The following is a 25,407-nucleotide window of genomic DNA, read 5'->3' on the forward strand; positions in this document are numbered from 1 at the left end:
TAGCACTAATTATAATTACATCCTGATTAAATAGAATTCAAAAGTCCGAAATCAAATAGCCTAATTCCAATAGGAAAAATGTCGCATATACAACTCTACTAACATTTAGTAACAATAATAGAGTAACGCATACTCTGAGACACCTAATTCTAATCCCAAGCTTCCCAGCCCTGGGCATTACGCATCTATGTGCTTTTTCAATTCTATGATTAAGCCTGTTAAGTTTAGATGCTCGACTTCCGTACTTACCATTAATTAGTAAATCCAGGGGTAAAACTTGCTGAACTGACCTCAAAACCTCGAGTCGGCATTCCAAGATGGTTAGATGCTCATTCAATTTCCTCAACTGTGACCTTAAAACTGGTTGTGATTCCTCATTGTCTGATTTACTGAAAGAAAAGGAAACATGTCTAGGTTCACGGTGCTTACTTCCATTTTTAGATACTAAAATACTCAGCCTTTCTCCGCTATTTGGAACAGGGTCGTTGATGTTGCTTGTTTGGCAACGCATTTTGTCAGATTAAAGCGCAAAATATTTAAAATAATGAAATAGGGATTTATCAGTCTATTAATAATATGATTCGTTGAAATATACCAGAAGCCACTTGAGTAATTCACATGATTCTTCACAGAAAACAATGTGATAATCTAAAAAGTAAATTTCTTCCACCAATTTGCGAATCACAACATATTTCCATCTGCTAATAACTTAGGAGTGTTTGAAAACTCGTTTAGTCAGATTAAAGCGCAAAAAAAAAAAAAATCTAAAACAATAAAATAAGCATTTTTCAAATTATTAAGAATTCGATTCCTTGAAATAAACCATAAGCTACTTGAGTAATTCGCACGAGTCTTTAAAACAATGGGATACTCCAAAAAGTAGGTTTCGTCCACCAGTTTGTGACTCACAATATGTCTCTGTCTTCAAAGAGTTGAGAAGGAGTGTACCATTTTAGTGTCGTCTTGCAGTCAAAATTCAACTCGGCTAATCCATCCTCCTAAGTAGCACGAAATAGAACATACTGCCATCCTCACTAAATTTATCAGGACACTCCTCAGTAATTCAACCATTTATTTTCACTAGCTATCTTTTTCTCTTTCATTGGCACCGAATATTCCCCGCGATAGATTAAATAAATTTTATCAGCAGTGAAACGAATAGGGAATATAATCCACTTATCTAATAGCCGATCCTTCACACTTTTGTAATAGATCTTAGATCTTCTGGTTCAATACCATCTCTGAGAAATAAATTTATTCACTAATAAACGAAACAAAATCACGCTTTTCGAAACAAGAAATGCTACTTAATCTTGTGTGCTAAACACTAAATCTCTAAAGAGGTATATTTTATGCTCTCTGAATTGTAGATACATTTCAAACCGATCACAAAATTTTTCGAAGAAAAGTGTCCATATTTGTCATACATTCATGTGTGGTTCCATATCAGCGATTCCAAAACCACTAAAAAAGTGGTTAACCTTCATAAAATCGAGGACCATGTCCGAACCTTCCGCCTTTTAATGACCAGTTGTATTTCAGCATGCTATCATACTTTTTATTGTGGGAAATTTCACAATGTTAATGAACTCGTTGTAATTGGTATTTTATTTTTATCTTTTGCAAGAATGTAAGCCTTTAGCTTTATCTTTGTTCTTTGGGAAAAACTAGCCCTTATGTATTACTTTTTCTAGAGACCCACGAAAAATAGCAGTCTTCAAATATATTTTAAGTTACATCAAATAATTAAAAATGAAATTAATAAGTTTTAGAGCACCAAAGACAAACGAGCTACTTGTGATCAAACCAAACGTTCCACGTTGTTAACCCGAGTTCTTCTTAAAGAACCGACTTGTTTGCCTCTTGATAGCTAAATTTTTGTCCAATCTTCCTGGGAAAACCTACTCGGATCAGATGTAATCTTAACATACGAAAAAACAATCGGTAATTCTTCACTTTTAGTGCTTTCCGTCGTCAATTCGACATGCCTCATAGGCCCTGGATAAAATCAGTTATGAAGCTTAGTTACCCATTTTATATAATCGTTCTAAATTTTCTTCCCTCTACAACATAAATTAAGGCCCAATTAGTTACATTATCATTCTCAAGATACCAGTTACAGCCTCAAAGTGGATGGTTTGACGTAGCATCAAGGGTTGTCTTCAATGTAGTTAGAAGCTGAACAGATCTGCTCAGCTACTTTTGAGGAATGGCGTGATAGGATGAAAATATTTCAGTATTCATCCTATTTTGATCATCTCCAGGGTTTTCATGATAGGCTACTTAAGATGCTGCTTCGATTGGTATCAAATATCCACTTAGGAATGTCTCCTTTGGAAATCCACCTTTATAGACAGCGCAACAGCGCTGCCTGAATAAAGAGCAATATGGTCTCCAAGTATTATTATTATTATTATTTTATTCTAAAGAGGTTACATCATATGGAAGTTTTAGGAGCCGAAATTAAGGACGGGGCTCGTTCGATTGGATATTAAAAATTTCAGCCCCTTCCCGTCACCTTTTTTTAACCACTCCCCTTGCCCCCTCGACCTAAAGAAATTTGGTCAGAATTCCAAGACAGGAAATTTGTCGAAAATAGTCAAAACACTCAACAACAGGACTTCAGGGATGACAAGATCCCCCAGAGCAACTTGGAAAAGATTGTAAATTGTGTAAGTTGCCCAACTTTTATATTTAGGTTTTACAAGGGAAGAGGGGAGTATTTTAATCCCATGTGTGCGATTGGCTCAAAACTTTCATAGATCGTTCTCTGCGAGAAGAAAGTTGCACACCTTTTTGGCGTGGGGTGTAGGTTAAGATCTGTAGATAGGTCAAACACTTTTTGTCTGGTGTAGTTGCAATTTAAGCGATTTCTATGGATTGCTTGGCATTACCAAGATGCGTAAAGTTTTCCAAGATTATACACTTGAAACAACATGGATACTGAAATCTATTTGAAGACACTATGTGTACTGACTTTTAAAATGATTTTGAATTTATTTGGGTGTAGCTTAAGGGTCGAATTGTCACTCCGGTAAAGTATTGGAGAGAGGAAGGTAGGGGGGGGGTCAATTGGACTTTAAATTTTGACTTGGGGATCAAGGTATTAATTGCTCCCCAGGAGATTAATCTAAAAGCACTGTATGCATCCACTTCATCGAAATATCATCTCTATAATACTTGGGAACGGCTTAGGGAGTGGACTTAAAACTTCAAGACACTTTTGGAAAAAGAAGGGAGGACGGGCAAGGAAAACTAAAATTTAGTGTTAAGGGGAAGGGGAGGAATAAGCAGTATTTGTTTGATTAATAGACAACATAATTTTTTTTTGCACTATAGGGTCATACGAGAATTATAATTTATGCATGATTAAGGAGCGTATTAAATTAAAAAATACTATGCGCTGCCAGGTGGTAAAAACGGTACATTTGCAACATCTCAGGATCGGCTAAGGATATTAATCTTAAACTTTCGGGGGATCTTCCCGGAGGTTTTGTCAAAAGACCCTATGTGCATCCATATTGTCAAAATGGCGTTTCTGCAATACCTCAGGAACGGCTAACGGATATTAAGTTAAAATTACAGGGGATGTTGAATAAAATGCTGGAGTATGTCAAAAGACACCATGAGCGTGCTGTAAAAATGGCGTATGTACAAATTCCTAGAAAACTTAAGGGTATTAAGGTAAATCTTTCAGAACACGATGAGGAGGATATGGAACTAAATCATAAGACATATGTCCAGAGTGTCAAAATGGTAAACATGCAATATCTCAGGAATAGTGTTGGGAATTACTGAAGTACAATGTACGTGATTAATTAAGTAAATAATCGTAGTACTTGTACTTTACTCAAGTAAAAGATTCCGAAAGTGATTTAATATTCGTACTTAAGTAAAAATTAGGATTGCTTGAGGGTACTTAAGTACTCAAGTACTTTCAGACCAGGTCAATTTCAATACCAATTTTATCGGGGAGACGCTCACTAAGAAAATTCAAACGTTTAACAAAGTATTTTACATTTCTGAAATAGCACCCAGTAGCTGCAAGGTACCTTTTCGAAAGGGTTCAGAATCAGATATCTGAGGACAAGCATTTTACTTCTGACAACTAGAACATATCATGATCACAGACTATATATGGTACCATTGCCATAGGAGTTCTTCTAACACATATCAGCATGGAAGCTTTCTGGTAGTCAACTCAGTGATATAACTGCAAGTGGTATTCCTTACTGTTTACCCGGTTCGTTTGGTCTCCGTCAATAAGTACCAGGAAATTACAGAGGCGACTTATGGATAACAAGTATTATCTCAGTAATTCAATGCTTAAGTATTGCGGAAATACTTGAGTACTTAAGGACTGAAGTGCTTAAAAAAACATTTTACTTGAGTAGAATTTTGGAGGATGCTTGATACTTTTGCTTAAGTAAATAATAAAAGTACTTGGCATAGTACTTGGCACTGCCTAGGAATGGCTACAGGGTATTAAGCTGAAACTTCTAGAGAATATTGAGGGAGAAATTGAACTAAATCAAAAGACAATAAGGGCATCTAGGTTGTCAAAATAGCATATCTGCAATAAATTAGGTACAACTAAGGGTATAAAGTTGAACTTTCAGGGACTATTTAGGATTAAGCTGAACTTAATCAAAAGACGCTAGGTGCATCCAGTTGCCAAAATAGTGAACCTAAAGTACCTAAGGAATGGCTAAAGGTATGAAGTTGAAATTTTCAGGGAATATTGAGGATGAAGTCGAACAAAATCAAAACACACTAGGTGCATTAAGGTTGTCAACGTGGTGTACCTTCAGTATCTCAGAAATGGCTAAAGGAATGAAATTGAAACTTTTAGGGGACGTTGAGGAAGATGCAGGATTAAATAATAATAAAAAAACACTTTCCACATTCTGGCTGTCAAAATGGCACATCTGTAATATCTCAGGGATTAAGTTAATTTTTTCACGGAAGGGACTGAACGATCAAATAGCGAGATATACCAAAAGACTATGACCTGCAAGGTAGACAAAATAACAAATATGTAGCAGCTTGGAAACGGCTTACATTACCGAAATGAAGCAAGTCGACGTTCAAGTGTACTACTACTACTGCTAACAACTCACTGCAGTACCAAGCCGCATGATGTCAACAAAGCTACGCACACTCCTCCTCCATCCCAATTTATTCAAAGTATCCCACTTTACATCCTCCAAGGAAGTTCATATTTCCCTTATATCTTTCTTTATGACATTCTCTCACCCCAACTGTGGACGACCTACTTTCCGTTTAGCCCTAAACGGTTAGCCGAAAAGGCAATACTCGGCAATCTGCCATCTTCCATCCGTAGAACGTGCATTAGCCATCTCAACCTTTCCCTCATTATAGTCCTAGAAAGCGGGATTGAATTACAATTTCCGTACAGCCTACTGTTTGAAATATGGTCAGTCAGCCAGGTACCACCAAAAGTGTTGCTTGGGGAAAATGGTACAGCTAAAATCAATGAAATTGTACGCATCCAGGTCACCACAACACCATATCGGCAATATACCGAAACAAAAATGAACGGCTTAGGGGGTACAATTTAAAGGGAGAACAGGAAGGGTTTTGAAGCAGAATTTTAACTTTTACTTGGGGGGGGGCCTAGAGGAGCTTATGAACGATAATAATACTAGAGGAAAATTTGGTTATATTGCATCTTAGTGCGAAGCATTGTTGTTGTACAGTGTTCGTAAGTGTTTGTTTTTTTTTCGTCGTTTTTTGCTGTTTTGGTTTTGCCATTTGTTCGTTGGAAGCGACCTCGTGGCCGACTGAAGAAACGTTGGTCCGACAGCCTGTCCGAGTTCTTGACGATGGCAAACATCAGACAGGGCGAAGAGCAAATACTCGCCGTTGACCGAAGTAGATGGAGGAGGCAGGCGTCACTCTCTACGCCGAGCAGTGCCCAGCAGGAGACTTAAGTCAAGTCAAAGGTTTTGCCATAACCCGAAGAGGTTCTTACGGGAATAAATTTCTATTCATCTATCTATTCGACTTCTTAATGCTTAAATGCTTTAAGAGTTCAGTCGTGAAGCAACAAGTTAAAATTTCAGAAGCAACAGATCTCAATCAGGAAACATATCTGGCAGCATGATTCTTGTCGTCCGACAGGAATTTCCTTTTCTGACTTGGTTGCCTTTTCTGACTTGTCCCGATGTAGCCTGTGAACGACGTACTAATGACTCCCAAAAACTATTAAAAATCGGCATTTCACCAAGAGGAGGCTGATTTCTAGTGGGATACTGATAAAACAATAACAATGAAAATTAGAAACAGCTCCGAGTGTTAATGTAGTACGCAACTTTAGAATTCACATTTGTGAGATAGTTGTCTCATATATACGAAATTAGACTGGGCTCAAATCAAGTGGGATGGAAGAATATAATTTTTATACATTCTTTAAATGACCATTTGTACAATATTTCTGACTTTAATGCATTTTTCCTAGTTTATTCAAACAAATGTAAACGACGAAAAAGTAAAAACCCATCAGGTAAAGTGAGGGGTTGAAGTTCGAGGAGACAAAATTTTACGTTATTTTTCAAATTTGAAATGCCAGTTTGTATAATAGTTTTAGCTTGTGTGATCCTTTTCCAGGCCCATTAAGATGAATGTAAATGAAAACTGCAAATCGTAAACTTCACCCCCACCAAAGAGGTTGGTTGTAAAGTAGATGCTGCCACACAATGTCGATTTCTGATAGAGTATGTGAGTTGGCTGCGTTTGAAAAGCAGCATCTACATCCTAGGGGCTGTTCCCTTCTTGTTGTCCGACAAGAAGAATCGGACAAGAATATTTTCATTTTTCTTCAACAGCAGAAGATAACTCTTATTAGTAAATGACCAAAAATCTGCGATGAAATTATTTAAACAAAAAGCAGCATAAACAAAATAAAAAGAATAAGACTCTTGTAATAAAAGGGTCAAAAAATATTCGTCTTTGTTCAAGTGTATAAACAGGATGGAGGTCAGGAAGACTTCAGCCCATAGAGGGTGAAAGAATATGCTGATTTTTATCCATTTGAGCAGAATCTCTTCCCAATTCACCCACAATTCTACAACAAAAGAATTATCAAAATTTCTTGCAAGCCAAATATAAATATTTGGCATTTAAATGGCAAATCAGAATCTGAACTCTCAAGTAAAAAAAAAATAAAATTAAAAAAAAATTAACTCTGACTACATATTACTCCTTTTATTATCCAACGAAAAAATAATGCCAGTTCAAAACGAGCAGGCATTAATCGAAAACAATCAAAAATAGAAGTTTTTTCAAAAAGAATTAAAAGATCTACATCAACAGAAATTAGCTCATTCAATATTTAAGACTTAAAATCATCAGAAATTACTATCGATGAATAAATGAAACCCAAAACGAACAGAAAAGACAATAAACACTTAAATCAAACTTAAACAAACAAAACCTATTACACGCAGGAATAGGACCAGTCCCCTCTAAGCCTTCTAAAGGTCAGGGTGTCATATGCGCTTTATTGAGGACAGATTCAGTATGTAACAGAACCCTACTGTAGGGGTTCCAAGCTGTATAAAGATGGGGAATTTAGTGTTTTTTTCTTGACAAAAACAAAGATCACAGATATGTGTTTATTTGTTGTTTTTTTTTTCACAAGGGTGATCACGTCGATCCAGAAGTCTTCAAAATTGGGAAAGGGCTCATTTTAACACATAATAAAAATTCTAGCACCCTTTAAAGTGACCTAAAACATTGGACGGCAACTAGCTCTTCTTCCAAACTCCTGTTTCCCACATGACAGCCAATCAAAATTTTAAGATAGTCAATTGTTTAAAATAGTTGAAAGTTCTGGTAACTATGTCTCTAGGGATGAAATAACCCCCAACAGCCCCTGGGAAGAGGGAGAAAAATTGTGCAATTTGCCCATTGCTTATATATAGTATTTATTATTGGAATATGCAGAGAAATTTTTGGGGCGGAATTTTCTTCCCACAAGAAGAATTTGCTGGTGAAAGACGCGTTTCCAGAGTAGGGGGGTTTTCCTGGGGGATTTTTACCCGGCAGGGAGGAGGAGAGCAATGAAAGTTATGCAATTTGCCCGTTATTAATATATGGTCGTTATTAATATATGGCCCGTTATTAATATAAAGAATTTGTGTAGGGGGAACTTACCATGATGTAATTTTCTGCAGGGGAAATTTGTAGTGGGGGAAAAACTTCGAAATTTGTAGTTGGCGGAAATTGAAAGTTGGTTTCCCACCATGATTTAAAAAAGAACACAATAAGAAAAAATAATCACGTTTTTTCAACTATAGAATAGGAACAACATTAAAACTTAAATGAACATAAATTATTTTGCATAAACGGAAGGGGGTAGCTCCTTCCTCAACTCTCGCTCTTTATATTAAAGTTTGGTTTTTCTGTCTTTATTCTTTAAGAACGACTCCTGAAACAAAAACGCCGCTTATTGGAGTCAGAAGCTTTATTAAAGCATTAAAAGACTTTAGCGTAATGAGGGAGGGTTGAGGAAGGTGAAGCCCCCCCCCCTAATGTACGGAATAATTTCTGGTCATTTTTAGTTTCAATGTTGCTTCTTGTTTTCAATTGAAAAAAACTTGTTCTTTTAGCTAATAAGAAGTGAAGACCAAACTGCTCAAAATATTTATCATTTTCAGTTAAATCCGACACTAAATGACAGTTAAATGACAAAACGTCAGTAAATGACAGTCAAGCTTTATAGAGGTTTTGAGAGGAAGGGAAGAGAACAGGGAGCACCAATGTTATTTGTAAGGTTTGGTTATCCTCGAGATATTTCTTTTCTTGTTGTGTTGCTGCTACAACAAATAAAAAACACATTGCTAGAAATTGAGAACCCTTTTCCCATCCATCGGCCCCAACGCTCTTCTTCCACGCCCATCGACTTCTAACACTCCAATACTCTTTTCCAATCGATAGGTTTAAAGCTTAAGGAAAAGTACCTTGACACAATGATATACGATATTAATGATTTTTAGAGTCGTACTCTTCTTTTCCAACCTATGTACAAAAGCACTCGGGTCTCCTTGAAAGTTGTGGGGAAAATACTTTCGGCCAAGGGTAGAAAGACACTGGAGCTTCATCTTGCTCATCTACTGAGCACCTATCTTCCATGCTAAATTGTTGGATTTGCAATAAACTTGTAAGCGGGTACCCATGATAAAGAAGACGGTTTAAGATATTTTAAGTCGTAGACACTTACGACCCAGCATTAGGAGGATTAAATGCTTTATATTTCGATATTCTCCTCTATCACAGAGAACTATTTGTAAACAAGAACTGCAAAGCATACTTATCTTTCTTGGAAAGGGATTGGATACTTGTGCCAATTCTTCTACCATTTATTTTGTTTCAGATACGTTTGATGATACTGTAATAGAATTTGCCTTCATGCAAGTGTTTGAGAATCGGTCATAAATAATAATGCAACGCAATGTCATAATTCTGCAATTCTTAGTGAAGCGTTTATGTGGCAATCACTCGTTGATAATACATTGCTCAATAGGTCAAATAGTCTTACCACTAAATCAAACAAAAAAAACAAGTTTTTTAAACTGAAAGTAAGGAGCAACATTAAAACTTAAAACAATAAAAATTAATCCGTATATGAAGGGGGATGTCGCCTCCTAAATGCCCCGCTCTTTAAGCTAAAGTTTTTATTGTTTTAGAGAGTAGAGTTGTGAGAAAGAGTCAAGCTTTAGCGGAAAGACCGGGGCATTGAGGAAGGGACAGCCCCTCCCATATACGGAATAACTTCTGTTCGTTTTAAGTTTTAACGTCGCTCGTTACTTTAATTTAACAGAAATTACTCAGTATATGAAAGGAGCTTTTCCTCCTCAATGCCTCGCTCTTTACGATAAAGTTTGACTGTTTGTCTTAACTCTATTTTTAAAACAGTAAGAAACTTTAGCGTAAAGAGCGGGGCGTTGAGGAGGAAAAGCCCCTTTCATATACTGAGTAATTTCTGTTCGTTTTAAGTTTTAATGTTGCTCCTTACTTTCATTTAAAAAAAACTTGTTTTTTTAATTTAATTTCCGGACGTTTTTGAATTAATGCATGTTTTGATCTTGGCTCTCCGCACATAAATAATTAAAACGAAATTTGCATATTAATTAATTGCAATTAATCAGAAGATTTTTAGAAAAAAGAAGCGTGGGAGGAGGCCTAGTTGCCCTCCAAGTTTTTGATTACTTAAAAAAGCAACTAGAACTTTTAATTTTTTACATACGCAAAAAATATACGTAACTTACGAATTAACTTACGTAACAAACTTCTATATTCGTATGTTTTTATTGCGTATATGAGGGGGTTCAATCCTTTTCGATACCTCGCTCTTTACACTAAAGCTTAGATTTTGTCCCAATTCCTTAAGAATGACCTCTGAATCACAAAGGCCGTAGAATAAATAGTTGAAATTACTAAAAATACTTTAGCATAAAGAGTGAGGTATAACGAGGAGTTAAACCCCTCATATGCGTAATAATTTTTGTTCGTTTTGTTTTAATGCTGCTCCTTACTTTCAGTAGAAAATTTTTTTCACATTTATTTTTTCATTGTTTTTTCAAATAATGCTAGAAATTCACGCGCCCCCTTCATTGAAATTCTCTTCCCCCATGAGAAGTTTCTACATGGAAATATCCTCCCACGTAACCTCCCCCCCCCCCGAAAACGTCTGTACACTTCCCAGTAACCATTACTACATGAAAACACAGGTCAAAGTTTGCAACTTGCAGCCCCTCCCATGGGGACTAAGGGGGAGTAAGTCATCCCCAAAGACATAGTTAATAGGTTTTTCGACTATGGTGAATAAAATGGCTATATCAGAATTTTGATCCGATGACTTTTGGGAAAAAATGAGCGTGGGAGAGGGCCTAGGTGCCCTCCAATTTTTTTGGTCACTTAAAAAGGGCACTAGAACTTTCAATTTCCGTTAGAATGAGCCCTCTTGCAACATTCTAGGACCACTCAGTCGATACAATCACCCCTGGAAAAAAAAACAAACAAATAAACACTGTCTTCTGGCAAAAAATGTGAAATTCCACATTTTTGTAGATAGGAGCTTGAAACTTCTACAATAAGGTTCTCTGATACGCTGAATCTGATGATGTGATTTTCGTTAAGATTGTATGACTTTTAGGGGGTGTTTACCCTTATTTTCTAAAATGGGGCAAATTTTCTCAGGCTCGTAACTTTTGATGGGTATAACTGATCTTGATGAAACATATATATTTAAAATCAACATTAAAATGCGATTAAAATGCGATGTAACTATTGGTATCGAAATTTCATTTTTTAGAGTTTCGGTTACTATTGAGCCGGGTCGCTCCTTACTACAGTTCGTTACCACGAACTGCTTGATTACCACGAACTGTTTGATAAATTACGTAACGAACTTCTATATTCGTATATTTTTATTACGTGTATGAGGGGGTTCGGCCCCTCGTCAATAGCTCGCTCTTATCACTAAAGTTCAAATGTTGTTCCAATTCTTAAAGAATAACCCCTGAATCACAAAGGAATTACTATGAATTACTACAGTTCGTTACCACGAACTGCTTGATTACCATGATATGTTTGATGAATTACGTAACGAACTTATATATTCGTATATTTTTATTACGTATATGAGGGGGTTCGGCCCCTCGTCAATAGCTCGCTCTTATCACTAAAGTTCAAATGTTGTTCCAATTCTTAAAGAATAACCCCTGAATCACAAAGGCCGATTAATTAGAATAAATATCTCTTTTGAAATTATTCAAAATACTTTAGCGCAGAGAGCGAGGTATTGTCGAGGGGAAGAACCCTCTCATATGCGTCATAATTTCTGTTCGCTTTAAGTTTTAATGTTGCTCCTTACTTTCAGTTGAAAAAACTTGGTTCTTAAATTAATTTCTGAACATTTTTTTTTAATTAATACAGGCTTTAATTTTGGCTCACCGGAAATGAATAATTAAAACGATATATGCATATTAATTTTACTTCTTGTGGCTAAATGGCTATCTCAAAGTTTTGACCTGACGATTTTGAGAAGAAAGGGTGAGGGGGAGGCCTAGTTGCCCTCCAATTTTCGGCTACTTTTGCCAAAACTGCGAGTTTTGCTTGCGAACGTTTTTATTAGTAATAAATATACGTAACTTACAAATTAACTTGCGTTGTTTTTTCTAATTTAATTTGTCTTTTTTTTTTTACTCACACTGGAAAATCCAGCGCCCCCTTCATGTAAATTCTCTTCCCCCAGGATAAATTCTTCCATGGACAGATCCTCTCAGGTAGCCACCTCCCCCTGACCCCCTTGCTACCAGAAAAAATTCCCCCTGAAACCCTCAGTATACTTCCCAATAACCGATACTATATGTAACCAATGGGCAAAGTCCATAGCTTCCAGCCCTTTTCCCGGGGATTCTGGGGGATTATTTCGTCCTCAGAAACATATGTATTAGATTTTTCTACTATTCTGAATAAAATGGATATCTAAAAATTTTGATCCGGTAACTTGAGAAAAAATGAGCGTGAGAGGGGGCCTAGCTGCCCTCCAGTTTGTGGTCACTTAAAAAGGGCACTATAACTTTATATTTCCATTAAAATGAGCCCTTTCGCGACATTCTAAAGCCTGGTTCGATACGATCACCCCTGGAGAAAAAAAATAAACACGCATCCGTGATCTTTCTTCTGGCTGAAAATGAAAAATTTCACATTTTTGCAGGTAGATGGTGTGATGGTGTGCTTTTCATTAAGATTCTAGTACTTTTAGGGGGTGTTCTAAGCTTTTTCGAAAATAAGGCAAATTTTTTCAGGCTCGCAACTTTTGATGGGTAAAATAAAACTGATGAAACGTATATACTTAAAATCAGAATTAAAATATAATTCTTTTGATGTATCTATTGGTATCAAAATTCCGTTTTTTAGACTTTCGGTTACTATTGAGCCGAGTCACTCCTTACTAAAGCTCGTTATCACGTGTTGTTTAATAAATTAATACTTTTTCTTGAAACATACCATTTGCAAGAATCAGAGGGGTTCAAATCTGTATGGTTCTTCGATGGTGAAGGTACAAACATAAGTTTTTAACCAAGCAATATTTTTGTCGACGCAAGAGATAAATTTGTTGTATCACTTTACGATACCAAGGTAATTCAAATCTAGGGTATGATTTGGCTCTCTGAAAAAGCTTTCACTTATAATTAAATGAATAATCAAATAAGTACAATTAAAAATTATAATTAAAAAATTAATGAATTCTTTCTAGACAAGGCTGTTCTTTTTTTTCTTTTCTACAATTTAGTTCAGTTTTTTATTTTTCATACTGTCCTGTTATTTGGTTGTCAACCACTCCCTCGTCACCAATTAAGTACAATTAAAAATTATAATTAAAAAAGCAATAAATTCTTTCTAGACAAGGCTGTTCTTTTTTTTCTTTTCTACAACTTACTTCAGTTTTATTTTTCATACTGTCCTGTTATTTGGTTGTCAACCACTCCCTCGTCACCAATTAAGTACAATTAAAAATTATAATTAAAAAAGCAATGAATTCTTTCTAGACAAGGCTGTTCTTTTTTTTCTTTTCTACAATTTAGTTCAGTTTTATTTTTCATACTGTCCTGTTATTTGGTTGTCAACCACTCCCTCGTCACCAATTAAGTACAATTAAAAATTATAATTAAAAAAGCAATGAATTCTTTCTAGACAAGGCTGTTCTTTTTTTTTCTTTTCTACAATTTAGTTCAGTTTTATTTTTCATACTGTCCTGTTATTTGGTTGTCAACCACTCCCTCGTCACCAATTAAGTACAATTAAAAATTATAATTAAAAAAGCAATGAATTATTTCTAGACAAGGCTGTTCTTTCTACGACATGCATCAACTGTTAAATCTGTAAAAAAATGATTTATGTTTCAATTCGATGCGAACAAGAAATCCAATGCTTTAATTAAGTAGCAAGACGAGCCCGGATTTCTTTCAGCCTGAGTGTTTCTATTAATTAAGTTTGGCCTGCTTCAATGGTCTTTGTTTTACGGATCAATAACATCAAAATGATAGTTTAACTAACGGTTATAAAAGCATAGGATAAAAGGAAGAAAAAAAAAAGCTTTCTAGCATCCTGTCGCTATTTCTAAATACATGGGGGCATAGAAACACAATTTAAAGGAAATAATTCTTATAATTCTTATTACTGCTTCTTATTTGAATTACTTTCAGTGCCACAAGTGTTGTAGTCCTGGAGATTAGACGTGATTTAAGATAAGATCTATTTCCAAAACATAAAATAAGTCTGTGGCAATAAAGTCACATTCCCCCTCCCCCTAAAAAATCTTCATTATCGCCTCCATTGTCTCAGTGGCCAAGAAAAAAACAACAGAGAAAAAAACCCAACAAAAATTCAATGCACTAAACCAACGATTACATTTAATACAAAAACACAAAACTAAATACAAAATATATTTGCCCGCCTCAAAATCCCCGAAAATACAGTCTAGGCAAGATAATTTCACATTAATTGACTAGCTCAAATAAACACCAAACCCAGTCTATAGACATAATCTCAGGCAGACAGCGAAAAAAAAAACACCAATTATTAGCTAGGAATTCTCTAACCTCCACAAATTCTCTAAGTCAGACATTACCGATGAATTTTGAGGAATATATAAGTTGTTAAAAATACTGAAATCATAAGTTTATTGATCAGAAATAAAAGATATATTATAAAAAAAAGGGCAGTAGCAAGGTGGCAATGAAACTATAGGAAGGTGAAAGTAAGAAAACAAATAAAATCCAAATCGAGCACGAGTTTAAATGAAGAACGGTAAGTTTCCTGAATAATAGCCCTTGCTTTATCATAGAGCTTTAAAAGTGGCTTTGGTGACGAGGGAGTGGTTGACAACCAAATAACAGGACAGTATGAAAAATAAAACTGAACTAAATTGTAGAAAAGGAAAAAAAAATGATGCACTGAACTATACAGCCCCTATCAGCGGCGCAAATCTCCGTTTCATGGCCATTCAGCAAGAAAGTACAATAAGGATTGGGGGGGAAGCCATCGTGTGCTTTTGGATACCCTTCCTGTTTAAATTCTCATAATTCTCACATGCCCACTTAGAGCTGGGTTGACCCTGGTTAAAGTTATAGAGTCAGGCTACTGACTACCGTTCCGTATCAAATAATCAGAGAGACCGGGGCTCGAACTCCTGTTCTCATGAAGAAACGATTTCAAGTCTAGCGTTCCAACTACTCTGTAAGGACAGCTAGGAGCTGTAGAAAGGGATTCTTAGAATTAATTCAGGAAATATGTGTTTTAAGGATTCAGAGACTTCTGAAGACTTTCACTTTCATCAGATCAGTATGATATTTAACAGAAAGATAAATTAACATGCCTAAAATCCATACCTAGGAACATGACGATCCCTTGATCTTCTTAAAGAACCTTTTGATGCATGTATTTCATTCAAGTCAGGGAAACTCCTTAAAATTCTAGAGAAAATGAGAACATAAGTATTTTCTAGATTTAAAGCAAGGTAATATGACAGATCCTTACAGAACGCCCAACTCTATTTCAGAAGGGTTGCATAAGAGCGGATTAACTGAAGTGACTCAACCAGATAAATATGAAAAAAAATGAGAATAAGCTGTTTGTCTTATACCAACATGGATAGTTCCCGTGCAACTGAGCCCTCTACAACTGAACTCAATTAGCTGAACCTTCGTGAAACTCAACCCTCATTTAACTCAACTCCTCTTTTAAATCCGCCCCCACTCAACTCAAACCTATTCAACTCAGCCCCACGCAACTCAAACATCATTTAACTCAACCCTTTTCAATTAAACCCCGTACAGATCAACTCTTATTTAAATCATCCACCGTTTAATTCAGGCCTTGTTTAACTCAGTCCCATTTAGCTCAACCCTTGGACAAATCAACCTCAGTTCAGCAGAATCCCCGTGCAATTCAATCCTCATGAGACTCAACCCACGTGTAGCTCAACCCCTATTAAATCAAACCCCACACAATTCAACCTTGATTTAAATCAACTTTCATGAGTTGCACCGAATGGAAAAATCGTGCCTGCCAAAAATTAGCTTATAAGGAAGGGTCCACGTAGCCGCCAGCCTGGAAGACCTAGAAAGAGATGGCAACACAATTTCAGAGGTGAACTACTCTGTCTCCTTAATCAAGCTGGCAACCAAGCGTCATATAAGAAACAGACCTACGAATGAATAAAGAAAATGGCCCCAGCAGAACCCATGAAGACGACCAAGACATAAGTTTCCTGAAATAACTTTCAGGACTCAACTTTAATAAGTTTCCTGAGCCCTTGCTTTATCATAGAGCTTTAAAAGTGGCTTTGGTGACGAGGGAGTGGTTGACAACCAAATAACAGGACAGTATGAAAAATAAAACTGAACTAAATTGTAGAAAAGGAAAAAAAAATGATGCACTGAACTATACAGCCCCTATCAGCGGCGCAAATCTCCGTTTCATGGCCATTCAGCAAGAAAGTACAATAAGGATTGGGGGGGAAGCCATCGTGTGCTTTTGGATACCCTTCCTGTTTAAATTCTCATAATTCTCACATGCCCACTTAGAGCTGGGTTGACCCTGGTTAAAGTTATAGAGTCAGGCTACTGACTACCGTTCCGTATCAAATAATCAGAGAGACCGGGGCTCGAACTCCTGTTCTCATGAAGAAACGATTTCAAGTCTAGCGTTCCAACTACTCTGTAAGGACAGCTAGGAGCTGTAGAAAGGGATTCTTAGAATTAATTCAGGAAATATGTGTTTTAAGGATTCAGAGACTTCTGAAGACTTTCACTTTCATCAGATCAGTATGATATTTAACAGAAAGATAAATTAACATGCCTAAAATCCATACCTAGGAACATGACGATCCCTTGATCTTCTTAAAGAACCTTTTGATGCATGTATTTCATTCAAGTCAGGGAAACTCCTTAAAATTCTAGAGAAAATGAGAACATAAGTATTTTCTAGATTTAAAGCAAGGTAATATGACAGATCCTTACAGAACGCCCAACTCTATTTCAGAAGGGTTGCATAAGAGCGGATTAACTGAAGTGACTCAACCAGATAAATATGAAAAAAAATGAGAATAAGCTGTTTGTCTTATACCAACATGGATAGTTCCCGTGCAACTGAGCCCTCTACAACTGAACTCAATTAGCTGAACCTTCGTGAAACTCAACCCTCATTTAACTCAACTCCTCTTTTAAATCCGCCCCCACTCAACTCAGCCCCACGCAACTCAAACATCATTTAACTCAACCCTTTTCAATTAAACCCCGTACAGATCAACTCTTATTTAAATCATCCACCGTTTAATTCAGGCCTTGTTTAACTCAGTCCCATTTAGCTCAACCCTTGGACAAATCAACCTCAGTTCAGCAGAATCCCCGTGCAATTCAATCCTCATGAGACTCAACCCACGTGTAGCTCAACCCCTATTAAATCAAACCCCACACAATTCAACCTTGATTTAAATCAACTTTCATGAGTTGCACCGAATGGAAAAATCGTGCCTGCCAAAAATTAGCTTATAAGGAAGGGTCCACGTAGCCGCCAGCCTGGAAGACCTAGAAAGAGATGGCAACACAATTTCAGAGGTGAACTACTCTGTCTCCTTAATCAAGCTGGCAACCAAGCGTCATATAAGAAACTGACCTACGAATGAATAAAGAAAATGGCCCCAGCAGAACCCATGAAGACGACCAAGACATAAGTCAGTGAAGACAGGTCTTCATGCAGCCCTACATCTGTTTCTCCCAGCCCTATTGGACTAGACCGACGTCAAAATCAGCACCATTCAGCTCCCCCTCCTCGAATCAACAATACACCAAGAAAATATATTTCAGATCGTTTTGTTGGAAGTGATAAGAATTGAATAGAATGAAATGGCCTTTATTCATTGGTTAATTCTTATGTAAGGTTTTTTTCTGCTGCTTTAATGCAAAACTAACCCTCCTCCCACTCTAAAAAACAACAGTTTATCCTTCTGACTTAATGAAGTTAGCAAAATTTTATATCCCCAGGACCCAAGCACACATGGTAGCCGCAATGGGTTGAGTAGAGTTTGAGTCAAATCGGGTTAGGTTAAACAAGGATCCAGTTAAACAGGGGTTCAGTCCCATGGGATAGAGTTAAATGGATGTTCAGTCAAACAGGGGATGATTAGCAAAAAGATTGAGTTAAACAAGGGATCCGTTGAATAAGGGTTCGATTAAATGGGCTGAGTTAAACGGGGCTCAGTTAAACCAGGGTCCTGTTAAATTCCTAACACCAAACTGGAAATCCTGAATTTTTTCAGACTTAAGAAAATTAAGAAGTCGAGAAAGCATATCTTTTTAAGAAATTTTACTAAGCAATGATGAAAAAGATATGAAACAATAATTTGTAGGATCATTCTGCGACCCACCTTCAAAAAAACATAACCTGAGCACGCTTTAAGCCCATGGGAAGACACGATTTTTAGATGCAACATTCTACCGTTGCCTATGGTAAAGAGCCATAAGGCTTCAATGTATTTTTCTTATTTTTTTCTGGGCCACTTCACATGGATGTGGGGATTGTATAAACTTCGGAGGGGGCTCATTTGACTGGAAAGAAAATTTATACTGCCCCTAGAGTCAAATTGATTGAAGGACAAACAACGCCACAACCACAACCTCCCCCTAAAGACTTCCGATCAAAATCTTGATATGGTCATTTTGTCCCAATAGTCCGGACGTGAAATAACAATGCCTCCTTGATTGGAATACCCCCCCCTAACGTCCTGAAGGCACACCCAAATCAAAGCACACGGCTCAAAATATAGTTTTCAATAAATGCAATAAATACAGAAAATGCGATTCAGATCGTTTTGTTGGAAGTGATTAAAATTGAATAGAATGAAATGACCTTTATCATTGGTCAATTCCTATGTAAGTGTTTGTTTCCTGCTTTAATGCCAAACTATCTCCCCTCCCCCCCATTTTACAAAACAATAATTTATCCTTACTGATTTAATGAAATAAACAAAATGTTATATCCTCCGGACCGAAACACACATGGTTGTAGCAATAGGGTTGAAAGGAGATTGAGTCAAATTAAGTTAGGTTAAACAGGGGTTGTTGAAAGATTCAGTTGCACAAACACTGTCCCATGCTGGTATAAGACGGACTGCTTATTCTTATTTTCTTTCATATTTTGGTATTCCGCAAAGATCTGTCATATTACCTTGCTTTAGATCAAGGAAAGTCTTCTGTTCTCACTTTCTCTAGAATTTCAAAGAGTTCCCCCACTTGAATGAAATACATGTACCAAAAGGATCTTTAAGTAGAGAGAAGGATCGTTACGTTCGAATCCTAGGAATGTTAATTTATCGTTCATTTAAGCATCATGTTGATCCGATCAAAGTGAAAGTCTTCTGGAGTCTCTGAATCCTTAAAAAAATATTTCCTAGATTAATTCTAAGAATCTTTTTCTACAGTTCCTAGCTGTCCCAGCCGAGTAGTTGACACGCTAGACTTGAAATCTTTTTTCCTTGAGGACAGGAGTTCGAGTCCTGGTCTCGCTGATAATTTAGTTTGGAACAGTGGTTAGTAGCGTGACCCTTCAAGCTTAGTTAGAGTCGACCCAGCTCTAACTTGGGCATGTGGAGAAATCTGGGGAAGGTAAAAAGTAAGGGTGTCCGAAAGTACAGGATGACTGGCCCCCAACCCCCCTGTGCTTAGTGGCTAAAGAGCGATGAAACGGAGATTAGCGCCACCAGCAAGGACCGTGCAACATTCTTTACATTTACCTTTTCTACAGCCTAGTTCAGTGTTATACTTCATACTGTCCTGTTATTTGGGTGTTAACCACTCCCATGTCACCGAAGCTACTTCTAAAGGTCTGTGATGAAGCAAAACTATTATTTAGGATACATAATGTTCTTCATTTCAACATTTGCTCCATTTAAATTTTATTTATTTTCCATGGTTTGCTTCTTTCACTTTCCTACAATTGCCTAGCCACCTTCCTGCTGACCTTTTTTAGAATATAACTTTTATCTCTGATCAATGAAGTTATGATTTACACATTTCCATCAACTTACATATTCCTTCAATTTCATCGGTAAGGTCTGACTTGAACTTCCGATAGCTTGTAAAATGATATGGAGCATGTTGCTAAGAGAATTTGTAGAGGTTAGAGAATTTCTAAATAATAATTGGTGGTTTTTTTTATGTTGTTGTCTGCCTGAGATTATGTTTATAGATTGGTTTTGATGTTTATTTGAGGTGGTCAATCAATATGAAATTATCGTGCCTTGGCTGTGTTTTTGGGGATTTTTGAGTGGGCAAATGTATTTTATATTTTGTTTGTGTTATGTATTCAAGCGTGATCAAACCATAGTCCTCAGACACAAATAAGCCGAATATTTTCAGGATCGTTATAAGGAATTGATATTGACGCTTTGATGATTCTGAATGAATATCGATGAAGAAACACTATCATTTGCCACATTTACCTTTTTCAAATTTACCAATGTATTCAAACGTGACCGAATCATAGACCGCTGACACAATAAGCTGAATACTTTGAGGGTTTCTAGGCGGAAATTACCGCAATTTACCGAATTTACCGCAATATTAATTCCATCATTTACCGCACTAACTTCCTCGGTACCTTTCTTCTGTATGTCCTGCATCAGGTTTGCATTAATATTGTCTACTTCTGCTTGATTGAAGTTAAGCTGACTACGAATATTTGAAGGACTAAGCCTGCATAAACTGGATTATCGTTTTCTTCATGGTTCTTTTTTATAACTTCGATACCAATATCTGTATGATTCTGAATGAATATCGATGAAGAAACACTATTTACCGTAATAGTTCTTAACCCTGACCATAGGTGATTGTGGTTAATTCTTGATCTAAGCGTAGACTTATTGTCATTCATAAGCGCTTACAACTGCTCATAGCTGTATACAAATCTAAACAAAGAAATAATCTCATATACTAACATTCTAGCATTTTTTCTAAAAGTAGCAAGTGTTGTCTCCTGAAATCACACAAGAAAACGAAGCAGCTGTGCAAGTTACATTCTGGCAGAGTTGCCAGACAAAACATGCAAAAATTCAATTCCATAAAAAGTGCCTGAATGACAGTGTCAAAAAAGTATGTCCTTGAAAATTGAGGCAGCTTCAGTCAATTTCGTTATTCCGCAGTAATGTCGTAAAAAGAATTACTTATATGGCAGAAACGTATAAGATCTTATCTGATAAGAATAATCATATAAGAAAGATTTTCAAAGATTTTCGATCATATGTAATCATCACATTGAAAAAAATGATGGCGTAACACAAAAAATGATGGCGTGCGTCTGCGTGCTTGGGACACAGATCTAAATGTCTTTGAATAATTGTTGGAATTAGTTCCAATGAATTACACTACGACAAGACAAGACATTTTTTATTAATTCTAAGTGCTTCTACGAAAACCCAACGGTTCAAAAGAAAACCGTAATTCCAGGACCTATGGGACCCAAACCTACCTCTAGATAGGGCAAGAAATACCCCCATGGGTCAAGGGGAGTCCAATTCGCAAAATAGTGAAAAAAAACTATTTTGCCTCGAAAAGGGGGCCTAAAAGGGGGCAAAAACTTCATGAATGGTTTGAAAAACTTCATGTGTAGGTCTTTCGGCTAACAGGGTCGTAATTTAGAATCATATTGACACGCAGGGGAACGGAAACCAAAAATGGGTAAAATTACTTCCGAAGTAAAACATATTAAAAATCAACAAAAATCAAAATAATTTCTTTCGTATGTGACTGGTAAACAACTTGTTTTAAATAGGATAAGTTGTTTCAATGGAATGGGAAAGTTGACCCAACCGCTCCACAAGTGTTTTGAAGGACCCCACCATTCTTTGAGAGTGAAAAATATTTAAGCATAAAAGCGGGTTTTGCTTGTTTGAATTTACCCTGCGCTGATTTTTACGTTGATGGAACTGGGTCTGGCACAAATTGTGAGAGTGTTGAGGATTGCATTGACTTGAGATTTTTCAGATTGATATTTGCCGGGCTAATTCTTGCGTAGGCTAAATATTACTCGGTTCGAACATTACTCGTGCTAACCTTTGTGTAGCTTGAGCTTTTATGGGCTGATTTTTGCCAGATAAAACATTTCGTTAGCTGTATTTCTGTGAGTTGAGAGAAACTCATGTCGGTATCTCATAAAAACTATCACTACTATCATGAAACATAACCAAATAATGTTGTATTAACGTCTCTTAGCAAGTACTTCTCGCAGTCTTGCTACTGCGTGAAGTCTAGTCTTTAAATTTAACTTGTTGGCACTGTTAATGGTGTTTTGTCTTATTGGTATTTGCCAGGCTAACTTTTGCGTAGGCTAAATATTACTTGTTTAGAACTTTGCTTGGGCTGAAATTTGCGTGGCCTGAGCCTTTCTGGCCTGATGCTTGCCAGATTGAACCTGTCATTGGCTGTATTTCTTTGGGGTTCAAATCGGAAACCCAGGGCAGTGTCTTAGAGAAAAAAACCACTACCATCATCAAACATCTCCAAGTAAGACTGTATCAACGTCCCTTAGTTAGTACTATTCGTGGTATTGATACTGCTAAACGTTTCCTTTTTTTAGTTTGACTTGTTGGCCCTGCACTATCAATGGTAATTTGTCTGATATGTCGGTCTAACTTTTGCTTCGGTTAAATATTACTTGCGTTGGTGGTGTTTGAGAAAAAAAAATGATTCCCGCTATTAAACATCTCCAAGTAAGACTGGATTAACGTCTCTTAGTTAGTACTTTTCGTGATATTGGTGCTGCTAAACGTTTCCTTTTTTTTAGTTTAACTTTTCGGCCCTGGGCTGTCAATGGTGATTTGTCTGATTTGTCGATCTAACTTTTGCTTAGGTCAAATATTTTTTGCGTTGGTGTTGTCGGAGAAAAAAATTATTCCCGTTATTAAACATTTCCAAGCAAGACTGTATCAATGTCCCTTAGCTGCTACTGCTACTGCTACTCAATGTCACTGCTACTTCTAGTAGCAGTGGTGCTGAAGGACGGTTCACTTTTTAACTAAACGTGCAAGCACTGCACTGTCTATGGTATTCCTATTTTAAAACCAGAAGACCGTGTTTTACCACCAGAGATCCAATTCCATTTAAATTTTCGAGTTTTTTGATATTGCACAAATGACCTTATAGACTTTTAGAAGCAATCAGTAGATATTCTCTAGTGGGTGGATTTTAACATTATTATATTGTTAGTTTCCTGCGCTGTTAAAAATAAACAATTTGGACAGACTGATTTTTAGCTACAAACCCTTAAAAAGAAATAAGAAAGCTGGCTCCAATAATAAAAATTTGAAACTAAAGAAATATAAAAAAAACTGAAATACTGACAACGTCAGGCCATGTGGTAGATTCTATGTGATATAAAAAGAACCAGTGATTCGTGGTAAACTTTAAATTATATTGAATTTGACATGTGAAAGTAAGGAAAATGACAAAACAACTTTCCTTTCGATGTTAGCAAGAAATGTACACCATATTTACAGTAAAGCTAAATGTGCTGCATCTTTTTCAAAGAAATTAAAACTTTCAAATTGTATCTACAGCTACGCATCACCAATTCATTGACATACGGACAATGTTATTATAATCTTGTGGTATTTTTGCAAGTACTGAGTCTTGCCAGAGATTCACTTAGAGCAGTGATTCCCAACCACATTTGCTTTACCTAGTGTTATAATGAGAAGTTGGAATAATCTTGATCAGAGTTTAAAAAATTATAGTGATATTTCTGTTTTCAAGAGTGAAATAAAAGAAATCCTTTTTACTAAGCATGAATTTTAGTTATTTTGTCTATTTTTTTTTGGGGGGGGGGGGTAAATAAATAATTCAGTAATGTGTTCTGGCCTCTAGGGGCATGGTTTTGTTATTATTGTTGAATCTGTTGGCTGAAAGGCTTGTGGTGCTGATTAGGTCGTAGCCTGCTATTGGCTTTATAATATTTTTTTTCTTTGTCTTGTATTATTTTCTAATTTATTTTTGCCACCCCCTCGGACAACTTTTTACTTCTTGGGTTGGCTGTTATTACTGTTTTTGTTTTGGTTTAATAATAATGTTTTCTCTCTCTCCAATGACCTTTTATCATTGTTCGCTATCAACTGTTCTTCTAACTCAAGTACTATTTTATTAATATAAAAATATGTAAATAAAGAGATAATTTCAAAGTGAAATCGACTGAAAAATGGGGCATTTGTTTCAATGTTTGTTTCATATTTTACAAGCAGAACCAATGGTAAAGTAGAAGGTGCGTAACTTGAAACCAAGAAAAATATATGCAATCAAAACTACACTGTACGAACAAAACGTGAGCATGTAGCACTATGAGAATGTAGACTGTTAAGCGAGTAGTTAGTAGACTGTTAGTAGACTGTTAACAAAACGTGAGCATGTAGCACTATGAGAATGTAGACTGTTAAACGAGTAGTTAGAAGACTGTTAACAAAACGTGAGCATGTAGCACTATGAGAATGTAGACTGTTAAACGAGTAGTTAGTAGACTGTTAACAAAACGTGAGCATGTAGCACTATGAGAATGTAGACTGTTAAACGAGTAGTTAGTAGACTGTTAGTAGACTGTTAACAAAACGTGAGCATGTAGCACTATGAGAATGTAGACTGTTAATATCTCAGAAATGGCTTAAATTATTAAGTTAGTAAGCATACTGTTACTGCTTAATACTAACATTACTGCTGCTATCACTAATAATACTTCTAATACTCCAACTGTTACTTCTGCAACTATGACTACTACTATTGTTAATACTAAGGGTACTAGTTAAACTTTCATGGGGCGGTGAAGGTGGTGTTGAACTGAATTTTCTCTCCTTTAAGTTCTACTACTTACATTTTTGATCAACTAAAACTGTACTAGTGCTGCCTCCTTTATACTGTACCTGAAGACAGAGTAGTTCTCTGTGTTATATATTCTTTGTTTATGTTGGATATATCACCATATAGTCACAAGAGTTCTTAGTATAAGGTCTACTCCGTCTGGCAAAAAAAAACTTCAATAGTGATTCTTTGGGCGGCCATCAACAAATGTTTTGATAAGATTGATATCCGCGAAAAATAGCATAGCAATGAGGGGTATAGCGATCATAGCAATGATGGTTATATAGCGAGGATATAGTAAACAGAGTCTGAAACATGGTGGTAGAGTTCCCAGGTGTGATGAATACGCTAAATATAGGTTTTTGTCTGGCAACTATGTGCTCGAAAGATGACAGACCTGTATCTATGTCGAGGTTAGACGAAGAGTAGAGCCTAAGAAGATGAAATGTTACTTTTACTGCTCTATTCTGAGAAGATT

The 25,407-nt window shown here is 36.4% G+C and overlaps 1 protein-coding gene across 1 annotated transcript in view; it reads right to left on the minus strand.

The window, feature by feature from the left end:
* The window catches only part of LOC136035778 (uncharacterized), a 136,966-nt gene that overhangs the window by 87,706 nt on the left and 23,853 nt on the right, over nt 1–25,407 (minus strand). The window contains exon 3 of the mRNA XM_065717751.1: nt 250–389. Within this exon, the coding sequence (XP_065573823.1) occupies nt 250–389 (140 nt within the window). The remainder of the gene's footprint in view (nt 1–249; nt 390–25,407) is intronic.

Source organism: Artemia franciscana, chromosome 14 (assembly GCF_032884065.1).
Source record: "Artemia franciscana chromosome 14, ASM3288406v1, whole genome shotgun sequence".
Taxonomy (NCBI): domain Eukaryota; kingdom Metazoa; phylum Arthropoda; class Branchiopoda; order Anostraca; family Artemiidae; genus Artemia; species Artemia franciscana.